Source organism: Polyodon spathula, chromosome 24 (genome assembly GCF_017654505.1).
Source record: "Polyodon spathula isolate WHYD16114869_AA chromosome 24, ASM1765450v1, whole genome shotgun sequence".
Classification (NCBI taxonomy): Eukaryota; Metazoa; Chordata; class Actinopteri; order Acipenseriformes; family Polyodontidae; genus Polyodon; species Polyodon spathula.
The window spans coordinates 18686097-18703209 of NC_054557.1; the positions used below are offsets into that span (position 1 = coordinate 18686097).

Below are 17113 nucleotides of genomic sequence, written 5' to 3' on the forward strand. Positions count from 1 at the left end.
TCTCCTGATCCTTTGGGGCTGAAGTCCAGCCCTCGCTATCGGGGGAAAGGTCTTGGGTTATCCTCATTACAGGCGCCTGCTGTTCATGGAGGGGCCGGACTCCGCTTTTTGGTTTTAGTTTCGCACATTAACAGAACGGGACAAGTTGGGAGGTGAACGAGTCTGTGGTCTTTAAAGAAAGACAAGGACATAAGCAACCATGCTGAGCAAAGCCGCCGTGTCTAAACCGCGCACACACGCCACACCCAGAGACACTCGAACCTGCATCAGATGAAGCGATAAACTCAGCCGCTTCAGTTAAAGAGAGACTGCCTAGAGACTGAGCACACGACCTCTACTTTTCCCATGGCTGTACTTTGCAGTTACCATAGTCTTACCTGGTTTGCCGTGTCTAGTAACACGCATTATCATAGTCTTTACAGCGGTGCCCTGCGCTTTGCTTTTACTAATAACAATGTTTCTATTGTTGGTTTGATTTGGACTCCGACTTTAGTCCAGAAATGGTAAATGATACGAGGAACTAGTCCAGGATCTGGATCGAGGTTTATTTGATCGGTTCGATTAAACAATTTCGAACAAGGTTCGATCGATTGTATCGAATCGATTTGCGTTTGAAACCCATTGCATGGTATTAATATATGTTTTTCTTTCGCGCTTGAAGGTCTGCCGGGGACCTTTCTCCTTCACAGACTCCTCGGCAGTGGCACATGGCAGCGACCGAGGGTAGCATGCATACCGCCGGACACGTTTTGCTGACAGTGGCATGTCTCGCCTATATCTGTGACAAAGGCCGTTTTGTTTCTGGGAAGTGAAAGTCTTTGTTAAAAGTTCCAATGCAGACGGATTGCTTTCCTTGCTGCCTGACTGGGGTCGACAGCAGTTTTCAGTCGGTCAGTGACCGGTGAGCTGTGTCAGCTGTTTTTAGTGAAATTTGTTACCGCGGTTGTTTACCGCGGTTTGCTGTGGGAGGCTCTGTCTACTGTCCAAAATAAACTTGATGCAAACTGTTTATTTTACTTTATTTAATTGAACTGACTCATGTTGTCCATTAAGTTATACAGCCTCCTTTTGCCCGGTAGAAATGGTGTGATAGAAAGCGGTCGTTGACGTTTTCACCAATAACCAAACCTCGTAAAATGAGTCCAGCCGGCGAATGGACCTGCTTTGCTGTGGAACCCAGGAATGTTTTATAAAGATTTACTGCAGTAAAAGCACAACGCAGTGTGATACAGCACAGTGACAGCATGGTGAAGCATAGAGAAGCATTGCAAAGCACAGAGAGGTCTGGTAAAACATAGGAAAGCATTGTAAAGCACAGAGAGGTCTGGTAAAGCATAGGGAAGCATTGTAAAGCACAGAGAGGTCTGGTAAAACATAGGAAAGCATTGTAAAGCACAGAGAGGTCTGGTAAAGCATAGGGAAGCATTGTAAAGCACAAAGAGGTCTGGTAAAGCACAGGGAAGCATTGTAAAGCACAGAGAGGTCTGGTAAAGCACAGGGAAGCATTGTAAAGCACAGAGAGGTGTGGTAAAGCATAGAGAAGCATTGTAAAGCACAGAGAGGTCTGGTAAAGCACAGGGAAGCATTGTAAAGCACAGAGAGGTGTGGTAAAACATAGGAAAGCATTGTAAAGCACAGAGAGGTCTGGTAAAGCATAGGGAAGCATTGTAAAGCACAAAGAGGTCTGGTAAAGCACAGGGAAGCATTGTAAAGCACAGAGAGGTCTGGTAAAGCACAGGGAAGCATTGTAAAGCACAGAGAGGTGTGGTAAAGCAAAGAGAAGCATTGTAAAGCACAGAGAGGTCTGGTAAAACATAGGAAAGCATTGTAAAGCACAGAGAGGTATAGTATAGCATAGGCAAGCATTGTAATGTACAGATTCGTATAATTTTTTTTGTATCAGCAGGCAGTCGTCCGTCCCCTTAGTTCCCCCCAGTCGCCGGGGCAGGCCTCCCCCCCCCCCCCCCCCTCCCCTCCCCCCCCCCCCCCCCCCCCCCACCCCCACCCCCAACCCAAATGCAAAAAATCGTAATTTTGCGCGGGTGTCTTGTGTGTTTTCTTATCAGCCACGCTTTTCAATCTCCACAGCTGTTTCAAACTAAACAAACCCTTGAACCAAATCGCAGCCCGCAGCGCCGGGTCGACCCCAACACGCCAGTACACGCGAGCAGATGTTCCTTATAAATCAGATAGCACCAGAAAAACAGCGCGTGTTTGTACAGTTCAGTGTTCATTGTGCAAAGCTGTAGATTCCGCACCGATACGATCTCAGACCTACCCTCTTATCGCTCGCCTGCGTGTGCAGGCATCTGTAAAGAGGTCTTTATTTTGTAAAGAGTCTTTGAAAATAAATACTGTTTCTTTTACATTCCAATGCGTGCGTGGGTGGCTGCGTCTAAATACCATTGCCAAGTTAGATGTGCGTATTCTTCTTCTTCTTCTTCTTCTTCTTCTTCTTCTTCTTCTTCTTCTTCTTCTTCTTCTTCTTCTTCTTCTTCTTCTTCTTCTTCTTATTATTATTATTATTATTAACGCTGTTGTCCTATTCTAAACACACACACACACATACACGCAAATGCATTCTTATTATTCACAGCTGATACTGCGTCTGTATTCATATTGAAATATTATCCCGCTCCAGTACACCACCAACAAGAATAGGGTTTCATAGATTTGTAAAGCACACCCAGCTGTCTGGAAGAGCAGTTTTTTCGGGACCCTGTTTTATTCCCTCAAGACGGACTTTGTAAAATCTTTATTTATTTAATTAAGTCGCTATAACTGTTTGTGAAAAGAACAAGCATTTAAAATACTTACAAAAATAAATAAATAATAACGATACAAGGAAACGTGATTCAAAACTTTGAAAAATATTTCTTAAAACGGGGAAGCATTTCAGATTTTGTGCCACATGTACAAAATAAATAAATATTAATAAAATTAGAAATGAAATCTAGGTTTACAGCCTGTCTGTGTGTGGGGTAGGTGTTTAAGATGACTGTCACACTTGCTCCTCGGGCGACTATCACGTCACTTGCCTCAGCCTGTCCTGGACTTTTCAGTACAAACGCGTGGAATTTCTCCTAATTAATAATCAACGGGGCAGCATTGCATTCCCAGGAAATACATAACCGAATCACTACCCCGCGTGGTTGCAGTCTGCCCAGGAGTTCTTAGAACTTGGAAGACAATTGCACAGTTGGAATCTTATGTAAGGCGTATTCGATACGGTCCCCACTTCATTGCGCGCCAGCCAGTAACCTAACCCAATGCTTGTAAACCAGCACGCGTTGCACGGATTATCCTGCGGGTCGCACCCAAAACCAAAAGGTCATTTGAGCCGACTGTCCGCAGGGTAGCGGCTATCGGGAATGTTTGTCTAGACAACGTGTAGTAGGATTCGATCATCTAAAGCGGTCAGCCCCGCTATAGACACAGAATTGCAACCCCGCAGAGTTACATAGAGTTGCAATGAAGTTACATGCAAGCTGAGTAAATAATCATCTAATCATGGAGACTTTGAAATGATCCGCAGAGCATAGTACGGATCTCTCGGCCCTGCCTTTACCACCCAGAAGGACTTGTATCCGAAACGTCATGAAATGAATTAGTTATTGACAATTTAAACCCTCTGTGTACATGCAATACTACTACTACTACTACTACTAATAATAATAATAATAAATAATGCTGCTATTTGATCATTCACTAATTCGTTGACCGTACATTGCCCTGTATTTCTCTCACCGATCCACCGTGCTGACTATTTCAGTTTAGTCACACTGTGATTTAGAGCGGGGCTGTATTATCAGTTTACTTACATCGATACACAGCCTATTTTATTTATTTTAGCACGATTTCTATTCTTTTGGTGGGGAGCAAGCTCCCCCAGAGGGCTGCAGATCCCGCAAACTAACCCGAGGCGCGTTCTGTACAGCTCTGCGGGAACTTCGCTCCTCGCTGGACACGGCGGAGCTGGCAGTGCGCTGGAGCGAGCGCAGCGCGAGAAACGCGTCGATAGCACGGGGCACGTGACTCACCAAGAGGCTCGCTCCACAGCGCTATAAAAGAGAGCAGCCGGGGCAGCCACCCCACTGCACAGCAGCACCAACACCGAGGGAAGCAGGTGAGAGAGACCCGAGACAAGGGAAAGAATCGGAAGAATATTATTTTATAATACGGCTTGTGCATCTGTGTAAAACTACATCTATTCTTTAAAATCAGTTTAAGAATTAAATGAAAGCTGATGCAACTTATTTTAAAACAGAATGCGATTGTAACTGTTGCTCTGAAATGTTTAGCGCATACTGCCTTAGTGATTTCGGATTATTATTTATTTTTAAACATGTTTTATTATTTTTATTTTCTCAGTTAATTCCTCGTTTTGCTGTTTGCATTTGTAGGCAAAACAAAAAAGAAAAAAAGAAACCACATCGAATTGAAAGCAGCGACAGATTGTAGGTTGAAATCTTGTGTTTCACAATCCGGCATTGCTGTGTTAATCGCAATTATTTCAGCAGAAGTTTGAAACTTTTTTTTTGAAAAGTTTATTTCTTTAGTTTTGGTTTACCCCGGCGCCCCCCCCAAAAAAGGTATTTTTTGAAAAGGGCGGGGGAGATTTGGCGGTTTTTTTTTTTTTGGGGGGGGGGGGGGGGGGGGGGTTTTTTTTTGAAAAGTTTATTTCTTTAGTTTTGGTTTTGGACAAATTCGGGGTTGAAAAATGGGTTGGACTTATTATTGGCCTATTGCAACGGGGAGATAAAAGTTTTTTGTTGGGCTTTGTTTGATTTTGGTCGTAATGCCTTCTTTTGTTAGGGAATATTTTGGTTTTACAAGCTTGCTTTTGTTATGCAGTTATGGATGAAATATCCCTTATAAAAGTTTCGCACGGTATTTTCTTTCATGGATTTCATATGCTTTCACTATCGTTTGCTCTGGTTTGCCAATCTGTAAAATATGTTTTACAATTCTATGTTTTACCAGACCTTTCTGTGCTTTTCATGGTGCTTTTGTTATGCTTTACCATGAAATCTCTGTGCTTTACAATGCTTCGCCTATGCTTTACCATGGATCTCATGTGCTTTACAATGCTTCCCTATGCTTTACCAGACCTCTCTATGTTTTACAATGCTTCCCTATGCTTTACCAGACCTCTCTGTGCTTTACAATGCTTCCCTATGCTTTACCAGACCTCTCTGTGCTTTACAATGCTTCCCTATGCTTTACCAGACCTCTCTGTGCTTTACAATGCTTCCCTATGCTTTACCAGACCTCTCTGTGCTTTACAATGCTTCCCTATGCTTTACCAGACCTCTCTGTGCTTTACAATGCTTCCCTATGCTTTACCAGTCCTCTCTGTGCTTTACAATGCTTCCCTATGCTTTACCAGACCTCTCTGTGCTTTACAATGCTTCCCTATGCTTTACCAGACCTCTCTGTGCTTTACAATGCTTCCCTATGCTTTACCACACCTCTCTGTGCTTTACAATGCTTCCCTATGCTTTACCAGACCTCTCTGCGCTTTACAATGCTTCCCTGTGCATCACCGTGCATTGATTCTGCTAAACGAATAATTATTAACTAGAGCCGCTGCAGTGAGCCGCTCCTCCGCTGTCTCGGAGGGACTCGCCGTTTACAGACTCGCTCTCTTCTTTATTTTAGACGCAGTGCAAAGTGCAGCAATCATGAAGTTTCTCGCTCTCGTTTTGGCTCTTGCCGTCATCTCCGGTAAGTTATTTATACATGGAATTACTAATGTGAGCTTTGACTTAAAAACTGTTATCCTAACCGGTATCAGCAAAATGATATAGCTGTGTATTGGATTGCTGTGTGTGTGTGTATGTGTGTATATATATGTGTATAGGCAATTTTCATGCGATTTGATTGGATCTTGATAAACGTATGGATTTCTTATCGACAGGGACTCACGCCCGCGCCGTTCCCAAAAGCGAGCTGCAGGGAAAGTGGGAGGAGAGCGTGGATAGGTTCTGGGAGTACGTGAATAAGGTGGCAACCACAGCCGACGATTTCGTGGATAAAATCAAGGGATCCCAAGTCAGCAAGGAACTCGAGTAAGAGCCGATTCTAAACAGGGCTAACGACACACACTGACACACACAAACACACACACACACACACAAACACACACACTGACACACACACACACACACACACACACACACACACACAGTAGGTATAGTGTAGGTCGATTACCGTACATTTCTGTTTCCTTGGTTTTGCTTTTTAGCAGGTCTGCAATTATTCTTAGCATTTTGTTTTCCTTCAAATTGTAATTAAGGTTACAGCGTGCAAAAAGATGTGCCCCTTACAAGTGCATTGTAACCGCGCATAATAACATTGTGCTGATGTGTAAGCACGCCTGTATTTACTCAGTAACTCCGATGTGAATACACAGTCATTAGCTATAGAGATATTTGTTACCCAAAAGAGCCACATTGCAATGAACTCATCTCATAAGCCATCCACTGGACAGCCCTGAGCTAAAGCACTTCTTTAAACTAAAATTTCACCCCCCCCCCCCCCCCAGTGGGCTTATAACAGACACCATGGGTGAACTCAACCTCTACGCTGATGACATCCAAAACAAGCTGGCCCCTTACACCCAAGATGCTGCCGCCAAGTTCGGCCGCGACATCGCGGCGCTGAGGAGCAAGCTGCAGGAGGACATGGACGAGGTGAAGGGGAAGATGGCGCAGTACGGGGAGGAGCTGCGGCTCACGGTGGGTCAGAACGCGGAGGAGGTGCGCTCCCGGGTCAGCATGTACACTCGCAAGCTGAAGAAAAGGCTGGGCAAGGACAGCGAGGAGCTGCGCAGGTGAGGGGCCCGCGCCCGGTGATAAAAGAAACAGGCTGTTTACCAGGAGATTCAAATCCCGGCTCAGCCAATGACTCACTGGGTGTGACCTTGAGCGAGTCACTTCACCTCCTTGTGCTCCGTCCTTCGAAGGACTTCCTGTAAGACATCCCAGGAAGTCAAGCAGGGTCTACTGGAAGGAGACGAGTAGCCCGTCGTCAAAACCAGACCCGCACAGCTAGCAAGAGTTCCCACACAACCCCCCCCCCCCCCCTCCGGTCTCTGTAAGCCAGTTTTTCACTGAAAATGATAATTTCTTCTTCTGGTTTTTGCATTGCCCTCTTCTGCGTTCGTTCTTGTAGGTCTTCTATTTTTCCTTTAGTTGTTTGATGTTCTGTAATATTACTGTCTGCGGCTTTATTATTATGATAGGCCTGGTGATCTCTATTGCTATAGCCCTGGTGATCTCTATTGCTATAGCCCTGGTAATCTCTATCACTATGAAGCGCTGACGCTCCTTTACCTCTCCCTTGCAGGAAGATGAGCGCCTACACCGAGGATCTCCGCTCCAAGACCAGCCAGAACCTGGAGGCGGTGCGCGAGAAGCTCGAACCCTACACCGGCAACATCCGCGAGAGCACTCAGCAGAAACTGAGCTCCCTGCAGCAGATTTTCCTGGAGTCAGCCGGGAGCCTCCAGGAGCACTTCAACAGCAAGGCAGAGGAGTTCAAGAAGCAGATGGACCAGACTACCCAGGAGATCCACAGCACCCTCCAGGAGAAGGCAGAGGAACTGCGCAGCTGGTTCGAGCCCTATGCCCAGAGCCTGAGAGATCAGTTCAATGCCATGATCGAGAAGATCAAGCAGAACGACCAGGTCTAGAACCTGGGAACCTGCTCTAGAACCCCCCCTCCCCCCACTAGACAGGAACGCGTAACTCGCGTAATTCCCCCATGGAATTATTCACTGTAGAACCCCCCACCCCCCCACGTTAACAAAAAACTGTCCTTAACAGCTTACAAGTTTTCAGTATTGGGTTCAGTGTAGCTTCAGTTGCAAAACAAAGTCCATGTTCTTTCCATGGCATTAGCATTGTGCAATAGCCCTCTCTATCTTCTCTCCTATCAGCAGCTTTCCTGTACACAATCCAGTATTCAAACAAACTGCCAGTATTTACGCTGTGTTGTTCTTTTTAAAACTTAATAATGTGCCCCCTTCGGACTGACACTCCTAGATCAGGCTGTGTGTTGTGTGGAGATACTTGAACCTACATTCTAACTCAGCCCTTGTCTATCTGTCTGTCTGTCTCACAGAGCACTCTATGGTGCCCCACTGTGCACTGTTTTCATGTAGCCAGAATTATTTTTTTTCGGTATTCTTTGATACCTTGTGCTGTTTAAGTAAAAGTCTTTGCTCCTCTTTGCTAGATCTACGTGTGAGAAATAAAACCAAACCAAATGAAGCGTGACTCATTACTGCTGCCTGCCTGTTCGTGTGTCTGGGATTCAGTTTAAATACATACAGTTTATTGTGCTTCTGTCATTTTTGTTTTTCTACACATCTAGTTATCGTTAGTGCTGCCAATGCATGGCTTTTCAGTTCATGAAAAAAATAATAAAAAGATATTCTTCATTTGAAATGTACTCAAGTTGTTTCCATTGCTTTATATGTTGGGGCGAGGGGGGCATCCAGCTCATATGAGGCTCTATTACGTATTTGCATATATATATAAATTCCATCAATTCAATCCATACCCTCTATCTCGCCAGTAGAGGTCAGTAGTGTCTTTAATACAATAGACGTTTTATTATACAAAATCTGTTTAAAAATTCCACACAGCAAAGTTTAATAAACCATAGGCAAGCATTGTAAAGCATGGAGACGTATGGTAAAGCATAGGGAAGCATTGTAAAGCACTGAGAGGTGTGGTAAAGCATAGGGAAGCATTGTAAAGCACTGAGAGGTGTGGTAAAGCATAGGGAAGCATTGTAAAGTACAGAGAGTTATGATAAAGCATAGGGAAGCATTGTAAAACATGGGGACGTATAGTAAAGCATAGGGAAGCATTGTAAAGCACAGAGAGGTCTGCTAAAGCAGAGGGAAGCATTGTAAAGCACAGAGAGGTCTGGTAAAGCATAGGGAAGCATTGTAAAGCACTGAGAGGTGTGGTAAAGCATAGGGAAGCATTGTAAAGCACGGAGAGGTCTGGTAAAGCATAGGGGAGCATTGTAAAGCACAGATAGGTCTGGTAAAGCATATTAAAAATCAAACCTTGGTATGGTAAATGTTTAGGTAAACTATAGGTAAAAACATGGTATTTATAAGGGCTGTAGCATCAAACCCGCAGATCTGGGCATAGTTACTTTGCATATATGTATTATTAATCATGCCCAGTGATGCTTGCAGCAGTCAATTGCAATATTATACCTGAGTGGGTTTTTTTTTTTTTTTTTTTTTTTTACTAATTGGTAACTGTATCGCGTTCCATCCACAGCCCTTACATAACAAAGCATCTTTCATTCGCAAAACAAACGATATATTGTTCAAAGTTAGGAAGCAAGACCCGTTTCCAATGAGAACGCATCAGAAAAGTTTTACAGGTCATGGGAAGCGTGTTACCGCTCGCATTGCCCGCTAGTGCCCTGCAAAAAGCTGTCAAAACAGCAGGAAAAGTCGCTTAGCGCAAACAACCCCCCCCCCCCCCCCCCCCCCCCCCAAAAAAAAAAAAACGCAGTCGCAGTCCGCTCCTTTTGTTCGTGTCTAGCTGTTGGGAGGCAGGGGTTGGGGGGTAGGGGGGGGAAGACTCACTTGGAATGGAATGACCGCAAGAAACCTTTCTGAGTCAAGTCAGCCTGGAGACACCGAGATTTGCACCCGTCTCGACTCGCCCCGGTGTAAACCCGCTTCGTCTCTCTAGGATGACTGGGTGGAATGCTGGTCTCGCTCGGTTTTCGCATTCTCACGGCACGCATTTAAAGACACGAAAGGTTTAAAAAAAAAGGTTTTAAAAATTCAGTTTCATTTCGGGATTTACCTTCATAAAATGTTACCACAGTGTACTTGCGAAACGACATTTTAATCTAATGAGCGGTTCTTCTGTTTTTGTACAAGATGTTTTGTGTTGTTATTTTATTTTCCTAAGTCCTACATTAGACATTTCGTGCCGTTGACTTGTTGTGATCTGCGCGCACAGCTCTCCCTCATCTCGGACTCAATGAGTAACGCGTGTTCTGTAAAGACAGGGCGAGTCATTGAACTCTTACCCTCGAGGCTGAATCACAGTGCAGCTGGAACACAGGGCAGAAAGACTGACATTCCTTCCGCTGTCTGACCCACCAATGCATCTTCAGCCTGAATGCAGAATGGCCGAGAATAACCTCTCCTTTTGAAATAGATAGGAAAACTCTTTAAACTGTTTGAATGATCCGTGTAAATAGATAGGAAAAGGGCCCTTGGTGTTTCACGGTGTAATGAAACACAGAGAGGTCTGGTAAACCGTAGGGAAGCATTGTAAAGCACAGAGAGGTCTGGTAAAGCATAGGGAAGCATTGTAAAGCACAGAGAGGTCTGGTAAAGCATAGGGAAGCATTGTAAAGCACAGAGAGGTCTGGTAAAGCCTAGGGAAGCATTGTAAAGCACAGAGAGGTCTGGTAAAGCATAGGGAAGCATTGTAAAGCACAGAGAGGTCTGGTAAAGCATAGGGAAGCATTGTAAAGCACAGAGAGGTCTGGTAAAGCATAGGGAAGCATTGTAAAGCACAGAGAGGTCTGGTAAAGCCTAGGGAAGCATTGTAAAGCACAGAGAGGTCTGGTAAAGCATAGGGAAGCATTGTAAAGCACAGAGAGGTCTGGTAAAGCCTAGGGAAGCATTGTAAAGCACAGAGAGGTCTGGTAAAGCATAGGGAAGCATTGTAAAGCACAGAGAGGTCTGGTAAAGCATAGGGAAGCATTGTAAAGCACAGAGAGGTCTGGTAAAGCATAGGGAAGCATTGTAAAGCACAGAGAGGTCTGGTAAAGCGTAGGGAAGCATTGTAAAGCACAGAGAGGTCTGGTAAAGCATAGGGAAGCATTGTAAAGCACAGAGAGGAGTGGTAAAGCATAGGGAAGCATTGTAAAGCACAGAGAGGTCTGGTAAAGCATAGAGAAGCATTGTAAAGCACAGAGAGGTCTGGTAAAGCATAGGGAAGCATTGTAAAGCACAGAGAGGTGTGGTAAAGCATATTAAAACGCTGGTACATGCGTGGTAAACAGAAACGGGAAAACTGCTAATGTCTTCTGATCAATTTAATTGTGATGCTAATATTGTTCCGTGCGTCCGTTCATGTAAACAAATCAATTAGAGACAAGAAAATCAAGTGCCCGAAGGAAAGAAAAAAGAAAACACGCAGCTGAGGCGTGCGTTTGAAATAAACTGCAGAGCAAGCGAAAATAATCGAGAAGCAACAAAATGTGCCCCAACAAGTCCGACTTATTAAAACAACACGAAGACCTTGTGTGAGCTGAACACAAAAACACAAAACGAGGTTACGGCCGGTCATCGCTCTAACACCCAGTTCCACGGTGCGCGATTGCGTTGCAGTGCACACGACCACAGATATATAGGCAGAAAGATAATGATTTGGAAAAAAAAAATACAAGCCGGCTTAAACCCGTTGACTCAGAAAGGATTGTTATTTTAAATGTTTGTTTTTTTGTAACCTTTGGTTGAGACTTAAGACAAACGAGGTCCTTTTGGAAGTGACTCTGCAGCAGCAGCTGGTAATGATGCAGAGTTCATCCCCCTAATCTCTAAGACGCTTTGGATAAAAACGTCAGATAAATTATTATTATTATTATTATTATTATTATTATTATTATTATTATTATTATAATGAAGCGCCAAGACGAATATTTATTTCAATAGCTAATTCAATAACTAATTCCAATGGAATTACTATGAAGCGCCAAGACGATGTCGCCTTTGAACAGAACTACACCGATATAAACCAACCGGACTCTCAATAAGGCCTGCTGTGCGATACACACAGGGCTAAGATAAAGCGTCAGCAAGAGCCGCGTGGTCTCGGTGCGCGTATTGCGTCGTTATAGTTTAAACAGCATTTCCAACACTGCGCGTAAAGAGGAAAGGACTGCGGGGCTCGCAGTAACCGTGCCGGTTAAAGGTTGAGACAGCGCTTATCAACGCTGGACCTTTTCATGCGCTGCTTATTCTCTTGGGGGAAAAAAAAAGCAGCGTTCCAATGCATTTCTTTTAAAATAATGCATTACTTAGTTTAAAAACAGCAAGATTAGAGTTGTTTTAATCCTGTAGGCGAGAGGTTATGAAGATAGCGCTGAACGCTGGACACAGTTCAGAATGCCAGCCACGCAGCGGCCTGTGATGCTGATGTCATCAGCCCCAGTGCATGGACGGAGTTTCAAAACGATCCTCTCATTCTTTAATTGCCGACTATTTTTTGAAAGGGGAGAAAATCACGTCAATGTTACAGAATATAAAACATAACAAGTTTAACGTGTTAAATGGACCTTGGAATATACAGCTTTAAATGATGATGATGGTGATGATGATGATGATGATGATGGTGATTATTATTATTATTATTATTATTCATTAGCCATCTGGCAGACGCTTTTATCCAAAGCGACTTAGAGAGACCAGGGGGGTGAACTCTGCTTCATCAGCAACTGCTGCTGCTGCTGCAGAGTCTCTTCCAATAGGACCTCGTTTTTTCGAGTCATGGTTGATAGATAGATAGATAGATAGATAGATAGATAGATAGATAGATAGATAGATAGATAGATAGATAGGTACTTTTTTACTTTTTGAAAAAAACTTTATTTAACATGAAATCATAATTCAGATCCACCCAAAGTGAACAAAAAATACTGTGGAGACATAAAAAGTCACCTTATAGATACTCCTCCAAGTCACCATCCTTAACAGCACACAACACATTGTCTACACACCAGGCTTCCTCAAACACTGCTATATTATGCATTGCTTTATAGAAATTAAAATCCAGTCTAACCCGTGTTAATACAAGCATTCTAAAAATGACAAAAGGATCAGAATTTAAAACGTCATTCATTTTGTTTTTTCTGCACTTTAAACTTGCTAGCTTGGCTTGTCCAATAATAAAATTCACCAGCGGGATTGAGTACTTCCTCTTTTTGCAATACTTAAAACCAATAATAATAATAAAAAACACCTCAGAGAACACAAAACCCAATCCAGCAAGCAATTCCTTCAGAGCAGCAAACAAAGGTTTTAATTTGGTGCAGAACACAAAACAATGGTAAACAGTCTCCCTCTGTGAGCAAAATTGACAGGAATCGTTCACCTCGGGGTTTATGATGCTCACAAAGGAGTAAACGGCAATGATGGTGTGTAAGATCCTTCACTGCAATTTTAGGATAGATAGATAGATAGATAGATAGATAGATAGATAGATAGATAGATAGATAGATAGATAGATAGATAAACCCACTTTGACGCATCGCCGAACATTGTTCTAGGGGCAAATGACGCCAGCAATAATCAATTACAACACATGACATAATAATATAACAGTGCCAAAAAATAAATGAATACACACGACGCAGTAATATCAGGCTGCCGGGCTTCTCTGATTTGAGTCTGCGCGTCTGGTTGTATTGTAGGGGTACAGATTTCTTTATTTGATTATGAGGGATTGGGCAACAGAAACGAGCGGTGCTGCCAGGCGGGGTTACTGCGGCAGCTTCTGCAGAATCGGTGAAAAATAATACTCTGTGATGTAACGTCACCGACTTCCAAATCAGCGTGTGACGTCACCCCAAACACAGTATAAAGAGCTCGCGGGTACGTTTAGTTTACAACTCAACTCTACATCCAAAGCGAGGCTGAAGTGAGGTAAGCGTGCACGATATTAACCACGACTGCGTGTAGAACTGTACCATGTATGTATGTATGTATGTAGTTTCTGGTGTTCTTCAGGTGTGTGTAATATATTCTGTGCTTTTTATCCAGGACGCGCTTGTAAACGAGCAGTCCTATGCACAAAACTCGACGGAGTGTTTTTTGTTAATAATTTCATATTGATAGGACCATAAATGTCGAAGACACTCGAACAGTACCCTACAGTGTGGACAAAGTTTTACCATAACAAAACAAATGCTAATAAATAATAATAATAATAATAATAATAATAATAATAATAATAATAATAATAATAATACAATATGTGACGTTAAAAATAGTAAACCTGCAATTTTACAGAAAGTTACTAATGAAATAAAATTTTTAATTGCTGTGCTGTATCTCGTGATGCACAAAATTTTGCTGAAATGTTTTTTTTTTTTTTTTTTTTGTAAAAGTGATATTTCTAATATGAAGTATATACTGCCTGCACGGACACCAGCAGCCACGAGAAAGAAATCAGAGTTTTTTTTAATTATTTCTCAATCCTAAAATTCTAGGTGATGCAAAACTTTTGTCCAGAGCTGTATAGTAACTCTCTCTTCTCTCTCTCTCTCTCTCTCTCTCTCTCTCTCTCTCTCTTCTCTCTCTCTCTCTCTCTCTCTCTCTCTCTCTCTCTCTCTCTCTCTCTCTCTCTCTCCAGTGACTAACACATCAATTGAAAATGAAGCTGTCTGTCGCAGTCGCTGTCGTTGTGTTGGCTCTGGCCGTGCTCGTGGGTAAGTCATTGTTTATTAACTATTTCATGTCAAACTGGAGCTGCAAATAATAAAATAAATAAAAAAAAACATACTGAACTAAAGCAATCACTTTTGCCATGAAAATTTATAACAATAAAAAGTTTTTTCACCTTGTAACTCTCTGAAAATAAGAACGGTATTATAGACTATAAAATTAACATACAAAATATATAACATTTTCTAACAGTAGAGATGAAATGCAATTACTAAACTGGTTTTAAACTGTCAACTACAGCAGATTGCTTCGCATAGGATGGAAATCAAACTCTTCTTGCACAGCAGTGTCACCCAGTACAGGTTTTACTACCAGCTTGATCAGCCCCAGTGTGTCTAGGAACCAAGCTCAGGTGTATCTTAATAAACTCCTAGTGAAACCAGGAGTGGATCACACCACTATGCAGTGGGAGTCTCATTCCCAGCCCTGGTCTCTGTGTGTCTCTCTACAGAAAGCGCCCCTCAGGATGCCAGCCTGACCGAGCGCTTCGGTAATTTCCAGAAGCAGGTGGAGACTCTGACTCGGGACCTGTCTGAGAAAACCAAGGCAACAATGGAGGAAGTGCACAACAGCGAGTTCAGCGTGAACGCCAGGTACGGACCCTGCTCCTGCTAACCCAGCCAGTATGCTAATGAGACCGCAAAAGACCAGCATTCAGGCTCCAGTGCCTTCGTCAGGGTTATTGAAACTAAACAGAGTCAAGCAGACCAGTATTTGGGCTCTAGTGCTTTTTGTAGTATGAGATAAAGCTTGTTATAAGTTGGCCATTATTTCATTTTTGGAAGTCCTCCAATAGACATTCATGACCAGCGATTATATAACATGCGAGTGTATAAATGCGGCTTTCTGGTTTTATTAATACATGTGTGTTTGTTTTTGTAGGAAGTGGTTCAAAGATACCTTTGAGACCTTGAAGAAGCAGATGGATGAAGCTTTTGCCAACATTAAGCTCCAGTAAAGCCCCTGTTTTCTCCTCTCATTAAAGCCCCTGTTTTCTCCTCCCAGTCTGGCCCCTCTGAAGTGGATGAATTGATCATTCCCGTTTCTGTCAACACGTCTGATCCAACTCTTATTTTGTTTAAGTTTGTTTTAATGCAGAAATGAGCTCCTGTCTTCTACTTGAATATAATACTAATATTTCTACTAACAATACGAATAAAAGACATTTGTTTTCAACGCTGTTTCGTTGCTTTGTCTTTCTAAAGCGTCGCATGGATTGTTCACACTAGCATCAGAATGACTGTTACTGTTACATTCCTTTTCATTTTTAGAGATTATAGAAGAGCTTATGTGAACTCTGTGGAGTTCGGAGAAGCTGCCCTGCCATGGCTTTGAAAAACAAACATGATCTTCATTATAAACTAGAGACACAGATAGAGAACGTAACACAGTGCAATTTTGCGCGCACAGTGACTGAACGGGGATATGACTTCATGCAAAATATATATATATAGATATATATATATATATATATATATTATATATATATATATATATATATATATATATATATATAGTAAGCAAATACTCTGTACGGTCCACTGTTATTCTTATTATTAATTAGCCATTTAGCATTTAAATTAGCAGAATTTAGCATTTAGCACTGTTATTCTTATTATTAATTAGCCATTTAGCAGACTTAGAGACTAGGGGGTGAACTCTGCATCATGAACAACAGCTGCTTCTCTTTTGCGTCTCATCCCCAAAACACACACACACACACACACACACACACACACACACACACACACACACACACACACACACACAGGCTGATAACGGCAGGTTTTTGATGGATTGTGTTTCAAAGGTCAGGGTTCCTAGAAAAATGGTTGAACTTTTTTTTTCGCCTTTTTTTCTGATCATTTTTTTTTTCTGCCCAAAAAGTAAAGTTTACATCAATAAGTAAATACTTTAAAAAACTTTAAAATACGGTCTAAAAACTTTCCAACAAATAAAGAAATAAACAAACAAAACGCTTAATAGAATCACAGATAAATCCAATGAAAACCCTATTGTAGTCAAACACTCAGTTTACTTGCAATAATCAGTCTCTTTATAAATAAAAAAAAAAAAAAAGATCTACAAACATAATCAGATTAGGTAACATTAATCCTACGATTATTAAATATTGTGAAATGCATTTTAACGCATTCTAGATATATTGTAAATGATATAGTCGTCAGTCTCAGGAATTAAGTTATTTACGAGCCTACAGAGGACAGTATAGCATTATTAATTAGGGTGTGAATTATACGCATCGTATATAACTGCTGGTAAGTCACTTCCAGTAGGACCCGGAGTACGGAGTACAGTGTGTCAGGGGCTAGGATTTGGACCGAGGACCTCTTGACCGCAAACCCTTGTCGTTAACCACTAGTCCACACAGCCTCCCGTGTAGTTAACCTTGTAGTTAAATGAACAAACAGCACTCTCGTGTTCTTATCAAAAGAAATTCGGATAAACCGCCTGCCAGTTCAATCTCCTCTGGGACTTCACAATCAGCTAAACAAATACAATAACCGCTTACTCTCAGCATAACATGCGTGGGTTTGATGCGGTCTATATAATCTACATTGCAGAAGTTACAATAGTGTCAATTCTTAG

General features: G+C 42.3%; 2 protein-coding genes across 3 annotated transcripts; both read left to right on the forward strand.

Moving 5' to 3' along the window:
• The first annotated feature begins 4077 nt into the window (after positions 1–4077).
• LOC121299128 (apolipoprotein Eb-like) lies at positions 4078–8453 on the forward strand. Of its 2 annotated transcripts, XM_041226687.1 has the most exons (6): positions 4078–4126; positions 4404–4457; positions 5662–5727; positions 5921–6071; positions 6548–6835; positions 7351–8453. In XM_041226687.1, exons 3-6 carry the CDS (start codon positions 5685–5687, stop codon positions 7694–7696), a joined length of 828 nt encoding a protein of 275 aa, XP_041082621.1. In that variant the 5' UTR covers positions 4078–4126; positions 4404–4457; positions 5662–5684; the 3' UTR covers positions 7697–8453. The 2 variants fall into 2 exon arrangements, with proteins under 2 accessions (XP_041082621.1, XP_041082622.1); XM_041226688.1 differs by lacking the exon at positions 4404–4457 and having other exon boundaries at positions 4100–4126.
• Positions 8454–13601: 5148 nt separating this feature from the next.
• Positions 13602–15682, forward strand: LOC121298853 (apolipoprotein C-I-like). The gene is made up of 4 exons (XM_041226106.1): positions 13602–13705; positions 14415–14490; positions 14958–15099; positions 15389–15682. The coding sequence occupies exons 2-4, from the start codon at positions 14436–14438 to the stop codon at positions 15462–15464; spliced, it is 273 nt and encodes a 90-aa protein (XP_041082040.1). The 5' UTR covers positions 13602–13705; positions 14415–14435; the 3' UTR covers positions 15465–15682.
• The last annotated feature ends 1431 nt before the right edge of the window (positions 15683–17113 follow it).